Source organism: Bos taurus, chromosome 9 (assembly GCF_002263795.3).
Source record: "Bos taurus isolate L1 Dominette 01449 registration number 42190680 breed Hereford chromosome 9, ARS-UCD2.0, whole genome shotgun sequence".
In the NCBI taxonomy this organism is placed as follows: domain Eukaryota; kingdom Metazoa; phylum Chordata; class Mammalia; order Artiodactyla; family Bovidae; genus Bos; species Bos taurus.
Genome location: NC_037336.1, coordinates 70,346,876 through 70,363,763, shown reverse-complemented (window position 1 = coordinate 70,363,763; position 16,888 = coordinate 70,346,876). Strand labels below are relative to the sequence as shown.

The window sequence follows — 16,888 nt, the reverse complement described above, 5'->3', positions numbered from 1 at the left end:
TTCCTAATTTTTCTGGTGAACAATTTTTATTTTATTATTATTTTTTAAATTTATTTTTAATTGGAGAATAATTGCTTTACAATATTGTGTTGGCTTCTACCATACAACAACATGAATCAGCCATAAGTATACATATGCACCCTCCCTCTTGAACCTCTCCCCACCCCCACCCAACCCCACCCCTCTAGATTGTCACAGAGTACCACGTTGAGCTCCCTATTCTACACAGCACCTTCCCGTTAGCTATCTATCAGTAATTTACATATAGTAATGTATATGTCTCATTGCTACTCTCCTGATTTGTCCTATCTTCTCCTTCGCCAACTGTGTCCAAATCTGTTCTCTGTCTGCACCTCTATTCCTGCCCTGCAAATAGGTTCCTCAGTACCATTTTTCTAGATTCCATACCTATGCATTGAAATATGACGTTTGTTTTTCTCTTTCTGACTTATTTCACTCTGTATATCAGGCTCAACGTTCATCTACCTCACTAGAACTGACTCAAATGGAATTTCTTGATTTTATAATAAAATGTTCCTTCTATAAAAATCACAATTTTGTTAAGCTTTCTGACTTTAGAGTTCTGGTGCTCCTCAACCTAACATTTTTTTCTATCAATGGAAATCTTTCTTCTAACCAAAACTTCATAGAGGACTCCTCACAAATTGGACATCACATCTTATATATATCTTGAATTTTATTTTAATCTTAACTTTCCTTTTCAGACTGGATGTTTAGATAAGATCTACTGCTACAGTCATGTCTGCACCAACTCATCTTCTCTCTCATTAAGATTTATGTTAATTGGGCAGAGCTATCTTGGATCACCTGTTGGGACATCCCAAGCTTCTGCTGTCCTGGTTTAGAAGCTCTATTGTGACATACCACCAACTAGCCAAGTCAGAGCAATGGCTATCATGGATGGAGAGTTACCTTAAAATTGGTGACTAACCAGAGGTGGTGATCATGTGGACTGAGGCCATGGAATTATGTTGGCAGGACTTTGGTATTCCCCTCGTCAGCCTTGTCCCTTTTTTTTTTTTTTTTTGGCTGCACCATGTGACATGTAGGATCTTAGTTCTCTGACCAGGGATTGAACCTACGCCCCCTGCATTGGAAGCATGGAGTCTTAACCACTGAACCTTCAGGAAAGTCACACTCTTGTCCTTTTTATTTTTACACATTGCTCACTCTTCTGACTCATTCAGTGGGATTCAATCTGTTGCTTTTTCTAATCTTTCTTCTTGCATTTTCAGCCATCAAAGAAACATACAGAATTCACACTGCCTTAGACAAATACTTTTCAGGTAATTATTTCATATAAAAGGAATCACTTACTTTTCTAGATTAATTAAGAATTAAGAGTCAGTTTAATTCAGAATTTAATCTTAATTCTGAATTAAGATTTGCCAATTCTTAATTCAGAATTGATGATAACTATGCCTTAAGAAATAGCTACCATATAGTTTATCAGTGTGCCTAACTTTACCCCCTCAAATAATAAACATTTTATCACATGGTGTTTGCTCTTGTTTACAGAGAATCAAATAATTAAAATTAATGTTCTTTACTTGGGTGTACTTATGACTTCCTTTTATATATTGATACAGGAATTTCTTCAAGACTGAATTGAAACATCACAGTTAAAGTGGAAGGGACTTAGTGGCCCTAGTGGCACAGTGGATAAGAATCCACCTGCCAATGCAGGGGTCACAGGTTCCATCCCTGATTCCTGAGTCGGACATTTCTGAAGTGACTTAGCATGCATGCAAGACATGTAATAGTTTGTGGTAATTAATAAATATTTAGTATTATAAGAAATTTCTTCCTTTACAGTTGAGAGGAGATCCTGTTGTCTTTGATTTTATATAAATTGGAAAGTATTTTTCACCCTCCCTTTCCTCCAGATAGGGAGGAAACAGCAATGTTACTGTAATGATTAAATGTGATAATTCATGTAACATTCCTGCAGCACTTAATAAATGTATTGTTACTATTGTGACAATCATTATCATTATGATTTTACTGCGAAGGCTAACAACACCTAACTCTATCCATATCCTCATCTTAACAGTTACTCTTTATTCTTTTGGTGTCTCAAGATCACTGTTGGAATTAGTTTTATGAAATATTAACTTCCATAAACTCACTGGAAGGCAAAGAGAAGAAATGAAGAGGTCATTGTGAGTACACTGAAATTTCCCTAAAGTATAGGGCTCCTTCTGCTCCTGTGTTCTTATTATTAATGGTTTTACTCCTAAAGCTAATTTTGTAACGGCCTGGGGTTTTGAAAGACTCTGGGCAAATTCTGCTAAGTGAGGTGGCAGCAATTATTTGGTCAAGTATAGCAGTGACAGTCAACTTGATTATTTGTTTTAGTTTTAAAATTTACAGTCTTTTGCTTAATTACCTAAAGAAAAAAAAATATGATTTTGGAATACCAAATTGTGTTTATGTAAAGCTAAGTTAATTAATCTTTAATTTCTAAGTGAATTAATCATTAATTTCTTTAACTTCTAATTTGGATCTTTAAATGTGAAAAGTTCCAAGGACTTAAGACTAGAGTGTAGATTTAAAAATGAAAAGAAATAAAATCTTGTAGCGTGGGAAAGAAACATGCACATTTTTCCTTTTTTATTTAAGTATTGACTAGAGAAGGCCTTTCCAGGGGATGCAGTGGTAAAGAATCCACCTGATGATGCAGGAAACACAAGACACAGGTTGGATCCCTGTGTCGGGAAGATCTCCTGGAAAAGACAATGGAAACCCACTCGAGTATTCTTGCCTGGAGAATCCCATGGACAGAGGAGCCTGATGGGCTACATACAGTCTATGGGGTCACAAAGAATCAGGCAGGCAAAACTGAGTGACTAACAATTTCACTTTACAATACGATAGGCTAAGTGCTGATGTAAATCAGTTTCTCCCCTACCATATTATGGATACACATCATGGTTACGAATGAAGGTAAATTCTAAAAGATGGTCATTAGTGATAAAAATGAGTAATTTTTGTATACTTTTATATATTTATTTATTTAAGTTTCTGATTGCTCTGGGTCCTTGTTGCTATGCGGGCTTTTCTTTAGCTGTGGTGAGTGGGGGGCTACTCTTCACTGCAGCATGCAGGCTTCTCACTGTGGTGGCTTCTCTTGTGGAGCATTGGGCTCTATGGCTCACAGGCTTCAGTAGTTGCGGCCCATGGGCTCAGTACTTGTGGGTCCCTGGCTCTCGAGCACAGCCTCGGTAGTTGTGGCTCATGGGTTTAGTTGCTTCGTGGCATGTGAGATTTTCCCAGACCAGGGAATGGAACCCATGTATCCTGCATTGGCAGGCACATTCTCTACTACTGAGCCATCAGGGAAGCCCCAAGTATGCTTATTTTTTTCTTTTGAGAATATTTTATTACTTTTCTAGTTGAAACAGTTTTATTTCAGAGAACAATTTATAGATAATACCAAAATGCAGGTTTTGCAAAGAGAAAGTAGTTTGTTTGTTGTTATCTTCATACGGAAGAGCCTAAAAGTGATCTTTCAATCCCAACTGGCACTTACTTTCAAAGTAACGTCAAGAACTTAGTGAAACCCATTTTAGTTCTTTAATGAAAGTAAAGGCACTATGGCCTCACCTTCACCCACATGACTGTCATCATTGGTATCATCCATTATTAAGATAAGGAATATAATACTGGGCCAATAGCAGATCATGGCATCTTGCTCATGTGAAAAATAACAGCCCATCTGAAAGTTATGTGATAATGACATAGTGGCTTTAAGCTTGGCTGGTCCATTGGTCCTAAACATTTGATAAAACATTTACAGACAGTTCAGCAAAACACCGTTTATACTTGTGCAACCCCTTTACAGGAAGCCTTGGCTCAAGCTTTCTGGATTGACATCAAGCGCATGGATGACCCAGAATGTTACTTCAATTCTTTGCCAAAAGAGTTAGAAGTAAAAAGAGATCGGATGGTACATTTACTTGAAAGTGTTGGCCTAAAACCCATAGTTCCTGATGGGGGATACTTCATCATTGCTGACGTGTCTTTGCTAGATGTAGACCTCTTCGATATGAAGGACAGCAATGAAACTTATGACTATAAATTCGTTAAATGGATGATTAAAAATAAGAAACTGTCAGCCATCCCAGTTTCAGCATTCTGTAATGCAGAAACCAAATTACAGTTTGAGAAATTTGTGCGATTTTGCTTCATTAAAAAAGACAGTACACTGGATGCTGCTGAAGAAATCATCAAGGCATGGAGTAGACAGAACTCTTGATACACACAGAGTGTGTTGTTTCTATTAAACAATCTAATATATAAAAACAAAGTTATTTTTTTGTTGTTGAATATGAAGTGACAGCTAGGGAAAGTATATAATTAAAAAAAAAGAAAAAGAAAGAAACCAAAGTTCTATTTTTGGCTTGTCTACCACTGACTCACAGTGTTAACTTGAACCAGTGACCAGCTTTTGTGCATTAACTAAGGCTATCCACACAAGAGGCTTAGTGAATAGACAAAAATGAGAAAATGCTTCAGCTTCCCTATTTGACTGCTGGAGAACTGCTGAGATCACTTATATAAATATTTTTCTTTGAGCTCCCTAGAAGACAGGAACTTTATAAATATTTAGTCTTATTGTTGCACCTTAGGCACAAGTAGACAGGAAAATTATGATACTCCCATATTTAACTATGAAATAACCTCGTTCAGACAATCCTGGTTCATACCAAGGACTCTGCACTGGCTTGTCAGGGTCTCTTGAGTTTTCATTTTTCCATCCTCCTCCTCCCCCTGGCAGGTGACAAATGTGGAAATATAAATAAGCCTTGCACAGCAGCAAGGGTTCCAAGGTAAGGAAGCCCAGCATGCATTCAGTCGCGCTGGCTGATGGCATGCTGTGTATCAGAATGGGTGAGGATTCAAAACAAACATCACATTTAAAATTCCTGATTGAAAAGTGTGAGAAAATGACTCATTTTTAAGAATGAGTAATTTGGTTGAATGTACTGAACTAAAGTCAGACCTCACTGAATTTCCAGTTTTATCTCTTTTCTGTTTCTTTTTTAGATACATGTGTAGAGAAGAAACCTAACAAAATGTGACTGGAACTGGCAGGCTTAGAGTCATTCTTTATTTCAAGTGGAGTTTTTCAAAAGTAATTCACCTGTTTCTTTGCAAATTCCTATTCAACAGGCTCTTCCTTCAAGGTTTTAATGGCTCTAGGTTCTGGAATGATGTTCTTGGAATGCATACAAGGGTTATTTTTGGATGGTGGGATTTCAGGTGATATTTTTAAATTGACTTTATTACTCATATTTTCCTGCATTTCTTGACCTTTAGCTTTAAATAAGAAAGAAGTATTATTTTTACAAAAACAATAGTGAATAAATAAATTTGAAACCCCTTGCTACTGATTTTATTCTCTTCTTGGCCATACATCCTGAGTTTTTAATGGACCAGTGCTTTCTTCCTGCTTTCTTTAAGGATTTAAAACAAGCAGTTGTACAGTAATTAATTTCCAATTGGGAAACTGAGAGTTTATGAAATTGAATGGGGAGATGATTTTGATCCAGGGAACCCACTCAGTGTATAAAGCACACTTACATAAAATTGTCTCTTTTGTCTTCATTTACTGGGTAATTCAACCCAAGGCAGAATGGATCTCTTGAAGGTGAATTATGCTAATAATGTTCTGTTGATCTAATCTCAAGATGATTCTATTAGTTTTAATAGTTCTTGAGCACTCAGGGTGCTTTAGATGCAATGCCAGCTGCAGACAAGCAACAGGCAATAACTTCACATTCAACAATCTTACTTGATGAAAGAATAAAACGATTTAAGACTCTGTTTTATGTATTCGTATGTGGTCGCTTTTCTATTTTGCCTTTATACCAGGGCAGGGCAGAGCATTTGATCACATAGGGGGCCAAGCTTTCCCTTCACAGCCCATCTTTGTTAAGAGGATGCTTCCTGGAGGATCTGAAATGCATCTATTTATTCTTCCTACAAGTCTTTATTAAGCACCTATTGCATGGTGGTCCATATTCTAGGCAATGGGTTAGAATAAGGAACCAGAATCTGTTTCTGATCCAAAAGGCTCCTGAAGGAAACTGTCTATAGACAGACACTGAAATGTTAGGAGTGAGGTCTGAAGAGAACATTCCATGGACATCAGTCCCACTGTGTAAGGGTCAACACAATCTGATGGAAATGTGGGAAGGAGGATTAGAAAATACTTCAAAGAATGGAGGGAAGAAAAGGCAAGTGTGGCAGAGCATGAGCAATCTGAAAAGGCAGAGTGATGGGAGAGAGCGGGGCTCTCTTTTAGGATTCTAGAGGCAATTTTTATATGTCCTTCTAGTGGGAAATGGGTGAGTGATATGAGAATGATTGATGGAAGGTAAAGCCAGAACAATAAACAGGGATCGGACTCTAGATGTGAATTTGGAATTTATATAACACCCCTCCCCCCACCAATGAAGTAGATGTAACCACATGTTCCAGGCTCCTCTATGCTAGGAATAAAAAGTAGGGTCACCAAAGAGGAAGTTTGCCTTTGATCATTCTGGAGTGACATAACTCCCTTGAAATCCCTGTGTTTCATGTAGCACCCAGATTGACTCTTCTTGGTCTCTGTGTCCACCATTTTGTTCCTCTCTCTGTATTCCTCTTCTCTTCCTGGCTAGAGCCATAGCAGTAACCACACCCCTGTACTTGTAAAATCTCAGTTCTAAGGATGAAATTCTTAGTTTGCTGAAGTTGATGCTGCTGCCTCTGATGTCTGCCCAGGGATCTACTGCGGCTACTCTCAACGGGTCAGTTCCTTTAAGTCTTCACAGGCTCTTTTATTTCTTGCCTTGTCCCAAGGTTTCAACACCTCTCTTCTCTGGTCTATTGTCATTGGCTAAACTTATAGATTTTTGTCCCCTCTCTCCTTGAGATGAATCCCCTCTCAAGCAATTTCCTGAACTCCCTGGTAAGCAGACCCACTGGAAGGTTGCCTTCTGGAATTAGTCAAATATGCCTGAGTCGTTGGGAGAGCACAGTTCTGATCATGCTGGTAACTCTGGGAAAGTCACAGGAAAAGGAACGGGAAGAGAAAACAAGAGCAAGAAAAAACAGGCTGAAACATGACTCTAAGAGACAAAGTAGGCAGCTTGTGTGGAGCTTCCAAATGCAGCGCAAATAGCACCATTTGTATATTCTTCCTGCCCATGCTGTTTTCATCTGATATCCGCTCTTATTTTTCTATTCTGTATTATTTGTATCTTATGAGCCACCTTAGAACGTTTTAGAACGTTCTTAGAATATAAATAAATGAATGAATAAAGAAGGTAATTTGCAGTTACACTGAGTAATTAGCATTCTGAAGACAGGAGTGTTGTAGGTAAAAGAAGAGGCAAAAACACTTTTTGACAAACACGACTATGGCCAGAACTTGAAATAGTAGGAAGACTTCAAATTACAATTTAATTCCCAAATGATTTTTCAACCTTGACCTACTCTGCTGACGGCTGAGTACTTTGGCAGAATTTCTCCTAACCAAACCAAACCAAACAAAAACCAGGCATAAAGAGGCAAGCCTCAGGGCACTGACTCCTGGGGTCAGGAACCAAATGCGCTGGTGGAGGTGAACCGTGGGGTTAAGGGCATCGCTGTTTACAATGGTTTCCAATGCAGCGAATATCGAGATGTCAAGCAGTTACCCTGGACGGGACTTTCTCTCACTTGCTGTCCATCAAACCCAGGATTATTCCTCTGATTACTCAGGTCCTCCCCACCTCTGCTAAGCTAAACTTGCCCTCGCTCAGCAATCTCTGATTCTTTCCCCTGGGATCCCCACCCCCTGTTCCCCGCGACGTGCCCACACTGCCCAGGCAAGCACTAGCACTCCGCGCTCCTTTTCTGTCCACCCCCGGTCCTCGGCTTCTGCCTCCTCCTCTCCTCTTCCAGGACGCCCGTCACTGCGCTCCCCACTGAATCAGACCTTGGGGACCAACAAAGTCGGGGGCGCGAGGCGGCAGGTGGATGGACCGGAAGGGCGGGTCGCGGATGGAGTCGGCGGCTCAGCCAGCAGACCGCCGGGGCTGAGAGGGAGAGCGACTTTGCGGCCCCTCCCGGCGGGCGGGCCGGGGGGCGGTCCCAGGCCGCCTGCTCGCGCCGCCGCTCCGCGTGCGCCCTCCGCGCTCCAGTCGGCGGGAGCCCAGGTGCCCGTGGGCTGGACGCGCCCGAGGATGTGCCGCTGGCCGCTGCTCCTCCTGTGGGGGCTGCTCCCCCGCGCGGCGGCGGGGGGCTCGGGCTGGCCCTTCCCGCACCGCACGCTCCTCGACTCCGAGGGCAAGTACTGGCTGAGCTGGGGCCCGCGGGGCGGCCGGCTCGCCTTCCGCCTCGAGGTGCGGACCGCCGGCTACGTGGGCTTCGGCTTCTCGTCCACCGGGGCCATGGCCGCGGCCGACATCGTCGTGGGCGGGGTGGCCCGCGGGCGGCCCTACCTCCAGGTAAGCGCGTATATACCCTCCTGCAGCTGCCCCGCCGAGCCTCGGCCGGTCCGGATTCTGGGCAGGCAGGCGCGGTTGGGGGGCGCCCTGGGCCACCCGGCTTTCTCTCCGGCGGAGGCTGGCCGCCGTCTCCCCCGTATCCCCGCAGCCTCAGCCCGGCTTCCCCTACCCTTTGCGATTCGCTCTTGCACCCCGGAGCCCAAGGCCCCTGGGGCTGGACTTCCCAACTCCGCCGCCCAGCCCCCGGAAAGCTGAACACGGTAACCCTGGGCTAGCTTTCCGTCTCTGAACACTTTCCTGTCCCCTGCGCCCCAATTAATACATGCCCCAAGTGCACACCTGCCACGCACCACCAGTCATCCCTGATGGTTAAGGAGACATCTTTGGGCTTTCGGGATCTACGGGACGGCTCTCAGGGTTGAAGGGACCGGAGAGTTTTGGCATCTGCTGTCTAGCTGTCTAGAATCGTGGATCTCAGAAGGCTTTTCTGAAGCTTCCCAACTCTGGGGCTGGGTCAGCTACCTCATGCCAGCAATGACTGAAAGGTCCCCAAGAATCCTTAGGAACTTGCTATTGGGAGCCGTTTAGGAAGCTGCGAAACCTACAAAACCTGAAGTCTTCAGGCAAAACCCCATAAGTGACAAAACGTTTCACTTACTTTGAGTTCAGTTCAGTCGCTCAGTCGTGCCCGATTCTTTGCGACCCCATGGACTGCCGTACGCCAGGCTTCCCTGACCATCACCAATTCCTGGAGCTTACTCAAAACTCTTGCCCATCGAGTCGGTGATGCCACTTACTTTATTTAATAGCTAACAAAATTAAATTGACAGCTACCGTTTTGCTTTGAAAGAGCCAGAGTAGAGACGTTGCCCGTTCACAGATATTTTAATGAATAGGAAAAAAAATTAAAAAAGAATTGAAGTGATCGGAATGATTAGATGCTTAGGTTTTTGGACATTTTTGTCTGTTTGATCTTGACCAACATTTGAACACTTCTCCACTATGATATAACATCGTGGTGAATATAGTGTTGCTTATCAAAGTTCATCCAAAAATACTGCCCTTTGCTAAAAGTCTCTTAATCCATATGAAAGCTAGTTCTTCTGGCTATGTATTACGTTTTGATGATAGTAAAATTGATGTACCTGATAAATTCCCAAAAGCATTTCTCAGTAATTTTATTTCTGACGTCTAAATTTGATTGCCATTAATTTTTAACGCTAATTCTGGCAATGAGCTGTTAACTGGCTAGAAGTTTTAAAAATGACAGCAATAAAAACTTTAAAACCCTTCCGTTGTCTATTTTTTCATGAATTAGTCCTTTCCTCCCCCAAATAAGCACAACTCCAATAAAGTTTTATGAGAATTACACCGTTGAAGTCATTCATGTATAAATTTAATCCTCCTGCAGCATCTCAGACATTAAATTTGTAAATCAAGAATTTGACCCCAAACACAGGCCTCACTAGCTGAGTAATTCAGCTCTCTTCTGATATGAAGTAGACTGTACCTTATTTCAACATCTATTGAGCCACATATTTTTGCTTGTCTATTTTTTTTTTTAGGATGGGCAGAATCAAATGCCCCTTAACTATCCTTAAATGTTTTGTTGAAGGGAGCATGGAAAGTCTTACTTTAGTGGTATCATAAAACATGTATACTTTAAAGATAACTTGATGTTTTTCTCAAAGAGTATCGTTTCTAGAAAGCCCATCAAGTTTGATATCAAATGAAAGACTAAGAGCAGAATTCTGTTTCAACATGCTATAAGGGGCACACCACAAACATAGTTTGTTAAACTACAGTATTTCCACACTGCAGGTGGCTCTTTGTAAAGAGAAAATAAGAACTAATTAAGTGCCCTTTAGATGGGTTTTGCAGCAGCAGCAGCAGATGGGTTTTGAAATGTAGAACTTTTCTTAAGGTAATTTCTAAACACATAATACTGTTCAGTAAGCCTTGGATATGGACCTTTTCCCAATATATTTAATGAGCAAGAAATAGAACTTTCCCTTCTATTTTTATTCCTAAGGAAATGGAATTTTTATTTTCATATATAAAGGATTGTCATTTTCTCAATTGACTGACATCCTTTACTACTCCATTTTCTTAAGCATTGGTAAAGAATTTGTATGCCAGTGAAGGAAATGCAAGAAACTGGTTCAATCCCTAGGTCGGGAAGATCCCCTGGAGTAGGAAATGGCAAGCCACTCCAGTATTGTTCCCTAGAGAATCTCATGGACAGAGGAGCCTGGGGCTTCAGTCTGTGGGGTCGCAAAGTGTTGGACATAACTGAACACACACACAGCACAGCACAGCTCACTCATTTTAAGGCATATAATATACAATAAAAATTATGCATAGCAGTTAAGTAGAAAGAAAATTGATTAAAAACCTTTTTAATAAAATTAAAGACCCCAGACACTAAAAACAAAAAGAAATGTATCAATTCCAGCTGGATCATCCAGGTTGGGAGATTCCATTTTCCAACACTTGAAATTGTATCTTCTCCCAAAACCTACTAATTTGAGATTCTTTGTACAGTGAATGGCATCTTCAGCAACTCTACCAAAAGGTAAATAAAGTTCTTAAACATTGTGTATGTGATTCCATTAGGAAACTTTGATTTTCATGTAATTTTACTTTCAGTGAGAACAAACTTTGCGTGAAACAATACAACACCAAGCATTGCTTCTGGGGCAATGGCATTAAACTGTAGATGACTGATGACAACCTAAGCTGATATCCAAGTCACATTCCCTTGTGGCTACTTTCTGTATATATTATTTCATTCTTTCTTATTTAATTAGAAAACTTGACCTTTAGATATTTTATTTTATTATTATTTGGACTTTTATTTTTTTCTGATGATATTAAGACTCTTCTTTCAATAGAATTTTAACTCCTGGATAACTATGTAAGACTAAATCCCAACTAGCCAGGCAGAGAATTGTTAGTGAAACAGATGTCATAAACCCAAATCCATACAGAGGTCAGGAAGCAAATGTAAAAGAGTGACAAGACTCCAGTGGAAAGGCAGTATTGTAATGCAGAGGAGTAGAGGGGATGCAAGAAACCCCAGTTTTCACATGTGAATTACTGTTATGTGGGAATGCAAATCAGGTATTGCCAGATCTTCTGTTTGTTTTTTGAGAGATGACAGATGTGTGTGTGTGTGTGTGTGTATGTGTATGTGTGTGTGTGTAAGTAAAATCTGATTAGTAAATAGCAGCCACAATTCAAATTTGTATAACACACCCTGTTTTGCATATATACACACATAATTTCAGTTAAGATATATCCCATGGACAGCTTGATCTGAGACCAAGAGGGAAAAAGCTAAAGTGAATCAACCCAAATTATGAAAACTGGTGAAAGGCTGAGAGGCAGGTTCCAGTTCTCTTCAGGCCCCATTTATTCTGTGTTAGGAAATGTTCAGTGTCGGAGGGGACCTTGCCCCTCTTTTGGTTATCTATCACTGTGTAATAAACTACCCCCAAACATGGTGGTTTGTTTTGCTCACAAAGCTACTGTTTGAGCAGGGCTTGGTGGTGACAGGTCTTTTTTGCTTAACTTGGTGTCCACTCCAAGGTGAGTCACTGAGTCATCTGGAGGCTCTCTCACTGGTTTTTCTGACTGGTAACTGAGGCTGGCTGTTGGCTGGACCTCCCCAGGTACTGTGGTAGGAATGTGGCCTCTCCCTGCAGCTGCCTGGCTTCTTCCCAACAGTGGCTTGAGTCCCAACAGTGAACATCTCAAGAGGCCCAAGTAGAAACTGTATGGCCTTGGAGTCCTGGACTGTGTCTTTTGCTGTGGTCCCAGTCCCTCTGGATTCAAGAGGAAATCTAGATACCACCTCAACATCCCATGGTGAGGAGGTCACATGGGAGGGGAAGATATTAGCATGGCCATCTTTGCAAAATCCGTGCAACCACACTCATTCTCACCAACCTGTCAATCTCCCTTCAACCACCGCTTCTGAGTACCTATTACTGTGTATCCACTCTACACTGCTGAGATGGGGAGGCAAGCGTTTACTTATTCACCTCTTTTTCACTCCCTCATGCTTACACACACACACCCCCCACTCACAAGAAGTTAGTGCATAGTTAGTCTTCCCGGTCCACACCCTTTCCACCCTCCCCCTGCCCTTCAAAAAAGAGTTCTAAACCTCAGCAACTCCAGATTTTTCAGTGGTTGCCAGTCACTAATTCAGGACTGGATGCAATGAGACTACCTCCAGGGGGCAGTGCGATATTTGCTTGTAGATGGAAGTATCAGATTTTGATTCTGTTGCCTCAAGGCAGTATACTGGCTTGGACACTCTTAAAACTACACCCAGAGATGAGGTATTATGGAAATTGGCCCTGTCCATTTTGTAATCCTCCAACCCTGGAGCAGATGTTTCTTTAAAGGGTGTATAATCGGGTACCATCAAAATGGGAAAGAAGAGAGAAACGTGGTTGTGGAGTAAAGCCCTTCTCCATGTAACCTATCAGATAAGTTGTTCACTTAGGGACACAGTACTCCTGGGATGGTACTGAGGTTGGCTTCCAGGCACTGTATTTCAGAGAGTTGCCAGGGGTGGGAAGCAGTCTTTCCTTTCGCCTTGGCTTTGGAAAGCCTCACTATTCTGTCTCAGTGAATTAACTCAATGCTTACTTCCTTGATAGATTCGTGTCCTCTCCTTGTACTTTGCCCCTTTCTGACACAGAGCAATCCCACCCCCATCCAAGCCACTTAGCAACTGTTGAGTCGCCATTTGGGGAAAGTAATCAGGGTTGATGAATGCCTAGTTTGTGCGAGTTGGAGAAGAGGGCAGCATTGTCAGATGTGCCTGTTGAAATCTGCACAAAAATGAATTCACTCTTCCTTTGGGGGTGTAAATTGCTGGAGAATGGAGGCAGAAACTGATGTCATCATTTGTTACAACCTCACTGGTTGGCTATTGCCACCACCAAAACTTTGCTGTGATGAGGAGTCTCTTCAGCAGCGGGGTAATTGCTGCCGGGCTGCTTGCTGAGGAAGTGCTGGGAAATTGTGCTGTGATTTGGAATCACAGAAAACAGTGAGCATTCTTTGTGGTTAACGATGTGCTTCTTTTAAGTGCACCGCAGCCAACGGCAACAAAGAAATGTTTGGAAAGCAAATTGAAAAGCTGTAAGGGGAAGACGAAGAGAGTGTACAACCCCGACACAGATCAGCTGGGGCTTTGTTAAGAGGTATTTATAAATCTTCAGGTTATGCCCTGCCCCCTGCTCCATCTTTGCCAATTTCCAGATGACAAGGGACCTCTCCAACCTTCATGTTTGGTGTATTAGTAGTAAGTCCACATGCACCAGTGTAAGCGGGAACCAAGAATCACCAGGATGCTCTTCAGCTGTGTGGTCTCCCTGACCGAGCAAATGATTTCAAGAAGCCAGCCCGAGGAAAGGACTAAGAGCCAGGAGAACAATGCACCTGAATTGACCGCCAAAGTTCAAGGCTTCAGGCGACCAACGGCCTATTTCTGGATTCTTGGGAAGAAAGCCAAGAGTCCATCCACTTCAAAGAAAGTGAATGGTGGTTTATTGATTCATCATTCGTAATAGAGCCCTGTTAAAATAGAGTTGCTGGCCAAAAGAATGAATTCACTGTATATCATCTTGTTTCTGGAAATGTTTGATCTATATGTAAAACAAACAAACAACTCTGCCTAAGGATGCCTCGTAATGTGGCTTATTGTAACTTTTAAAAGATAATTAGTACAGAACTTTTAAACAGAGAATTATTTCTCTAGAAAACCTCTTCTCCACTTCTGTCTTTTTTTAACTTGTTAAATTCTGGAGTAGACCAAAAATAAAGAAAAGCTTAAAGCTTCACAGCATATAGTATGCACATAAGCAGGAAATTCTGCAAAAATAAGAAAGCTTCAAATGTATTAATTTTTGTTAACAGTAAAAATGGGATTATATATGAATGCTATGGAAATAATGTATAGTTCAAATTTAATTTACTATTGAGGTCTTTTGTATTCAACTAATATAGCCAAATATTATGATAAATCTTTAAACAGTGTTTGGTTTTACAAATTGAATATTGATATTTTGGGCACTTACTTGTTACTCTTCAGAGCTCAGAGTTCAGTTGATCCGCCTTAAATTTCCTAACTCTCCCACCTGAATTTTACAGTTAAGAAACTGGGCCTTAGGTACCTATTAAGTGACCTGTTGGAAGCCATATAGGTCAGTGGTCTGGATTCATTTCCTCTTGGTCCTGGTTTGGTGTTCTTTCTTCTGCAAGCAGCTGGTAGCTTAAATAAAAACATTCCAATTTTCTTCCTCAATAGTGAAAGAACGTGTTAATGAAAAGCAGTTTTAAAAAGATTGGTAAAAATAAAATCATAGTATTTCTGTTACTATTTTTGTTGTACAAATACCATAGATATATATTTCTGTAATGTGATTTTTCATTCATGGAGTTCTTAATATATGCCATACATTATAGTCTTTCAAGTGTGTTATCTCATGTAATTCTCACAATAGCCCTATGAGGTCAATATCTTATTTCTTCCGTTTTGTAAATGTATAAATTTGAGGCTCCAGGCCATACAGCATGGGGATCATTTGTGAGTTTCACATGACTGTTTTAGTAAAGTACTCACTGATAATGTTGGAGTGTTCATTCATTCATTCAACCAATATTGATTAAAGGTTTATTGAACAGTTCTAGATCCTGGGGACATAGCATTGACTGAGAGGAAATCAGTAGTCTCAAGGAGCTCCCGTTTTGATGGGGGTAAACAAATAAGCAGGAAAAATATCAAAAAGTGGTAAGTGTGTGCAGAGTTTTAAAATAGGGTGATGTGATAAGGGGCAGTGCTGTGGCTATTTCAGATTGGGAGGCTTACAATTAAAACACGAAGGAAAACAAGTGTCCGAAGTTTTAAATGTTGTCTTTCAAGATTAACTATAGCATTTACCATTCAAAGTATTATATACTATGAGGAAGATTATCTGGCATGGGCTTCAAAGGACTCGGTAGACATTGACTATAGGAGTCTGCCTACGTGGAAGAAATATAATTAAAGTGTCTGAACCACCTGAGCTCTTTTCTGTTTCTGTAGCCTTGTTACACACATGTTTAGTAAGCTCAACTAGAGTCTTTCAGGCTTTGATCTAGAGATTTGGTGATTTTATAGGAGTTTCTTTCTTAATACTAGGTGTGAATGTTTTTCTTTTATACCCTGTGTTCCTTCTCATCTTCAATAATATGAGAGAGCTAAAGGACTTGGAGAAGCTAGATCAACAAAACTACATGAGTCTGGGGAAGATTTCCATCTTTCAGGCAATTTGTAAACTAAAACCCGAGAACCTCAGTTTCTTAGATACAACTAAATTGCTACTATTTTTTTCCCCCCTAAAAGCTTCATGCCCAGAAGCCCATTCATATAGGAAAACTCATGGTAGATGAAACCATGTAGAAGCAAGGCCTCCTGGTATTTTGGACCTCCAGATCCCTTCAGACAGGGCCAAGATGGCAACGGCAAATTGCACTCCAGTGGTGAGCAGGCAGTGCTAATAGAGGACTGAGAACTGGGAAGATACTTCCCATGTCAGAAATTCCCGAATTTGCACGTTGGAATCACCTGCACATCTTTTAAAAATTTTAGCATCCAGGCATCCCCCCTCCCTCCTTTACACCATTAAATCACAGCCTCTAGCAGTCTACACAGGCCTTAATGTATTTTAAAGTTTCTTAATTGATTCTGTGCAGTCAAGTTCAGGAACTACTGACCTTATGTGGTCAGGCTCTTTGATCAGAATCAGGTAACTCCCATGTCCACCTACAGAAGCTTGGAAGATTCCAGACTCTGGGCATGGAGATGCATAGCAAGATTCCCAACAAAGCAATTCAGAGTGACTGATGTTTGAAGCAAGGGTTAGCATGCGCTTGGATAGAGATTATTTTGAAAAGTCGAAAAGTCAAGTGGGTTTTTCTAGAATTGAAACACTTCTGAGATGTTTAACAAATGTGTTGATAATTTAAAGTATTTTCTCAAAGTTACATGCTGAAATGAGAACAGCAATGGAAGAACTGTGGGTAGCAGTGTATTTTGAAATACTCTGAGCCAGAAATCTCCCTCCTCCTCGTACCTCCCTGCCATTCCTACACATCTTTTGTCAGTTGGTTCTAGCTGCTATATTTCTAAGCAACAGAAATATCTGTCCACACAAAGCCTAAAATTGGTAAGTTACATATGGTCACAGGGCATCAAAGGAATATTAATAAATGAAAGTCTCAGGTTAGTCTCAGCCTGCATGTAAGCCAAGAGATGTGTTCTGCTCTCAAATCTTTTATTAGAATGAACAGTAACAAAATGACTCCCTTTGTATTTGGAAAAATTC

At 41.1% G+C, this 16,888-nt stretch overlaps 1 protein-coding gene and 1 pseudogene across 2 annotated transcripts in view; both read left to right on the top strand.

The window, feature by feature from the left end:
- The first annotated feature begins 3,760 nt into the window (after window positions 1–3,760).
- On the top strand, window positions 3,761–4,322 carry LOC512859 (kynurenine--oxoglutarate transaminase 3; annotated as a pseudogene).
- A 3,871-nt stretch (window positions 4,323–8,193) lies between these two features.
- The window catches only part of MOXD1 (monooxygenase DBH like 1), a 97,933-nt gene continuing 89,238 nt past the window's right edge, over window positions 8,194–16,888 (top strand). For both annotated transcript variants that reach the window (XM_024997008.2, XM_002690224.7), the window contains exon 1: window positions 8,194–8,501. In XM_024997008.2, the coding sequence (XP_024852776.1) occupies window positions 8,238–8,501 (264 nt within the window). In that variant the 5' untranslated portion in view covers window positions 8,194–8,237. The remainder of the gene's footprint in view (window positions 8,502–16,888) is intronic.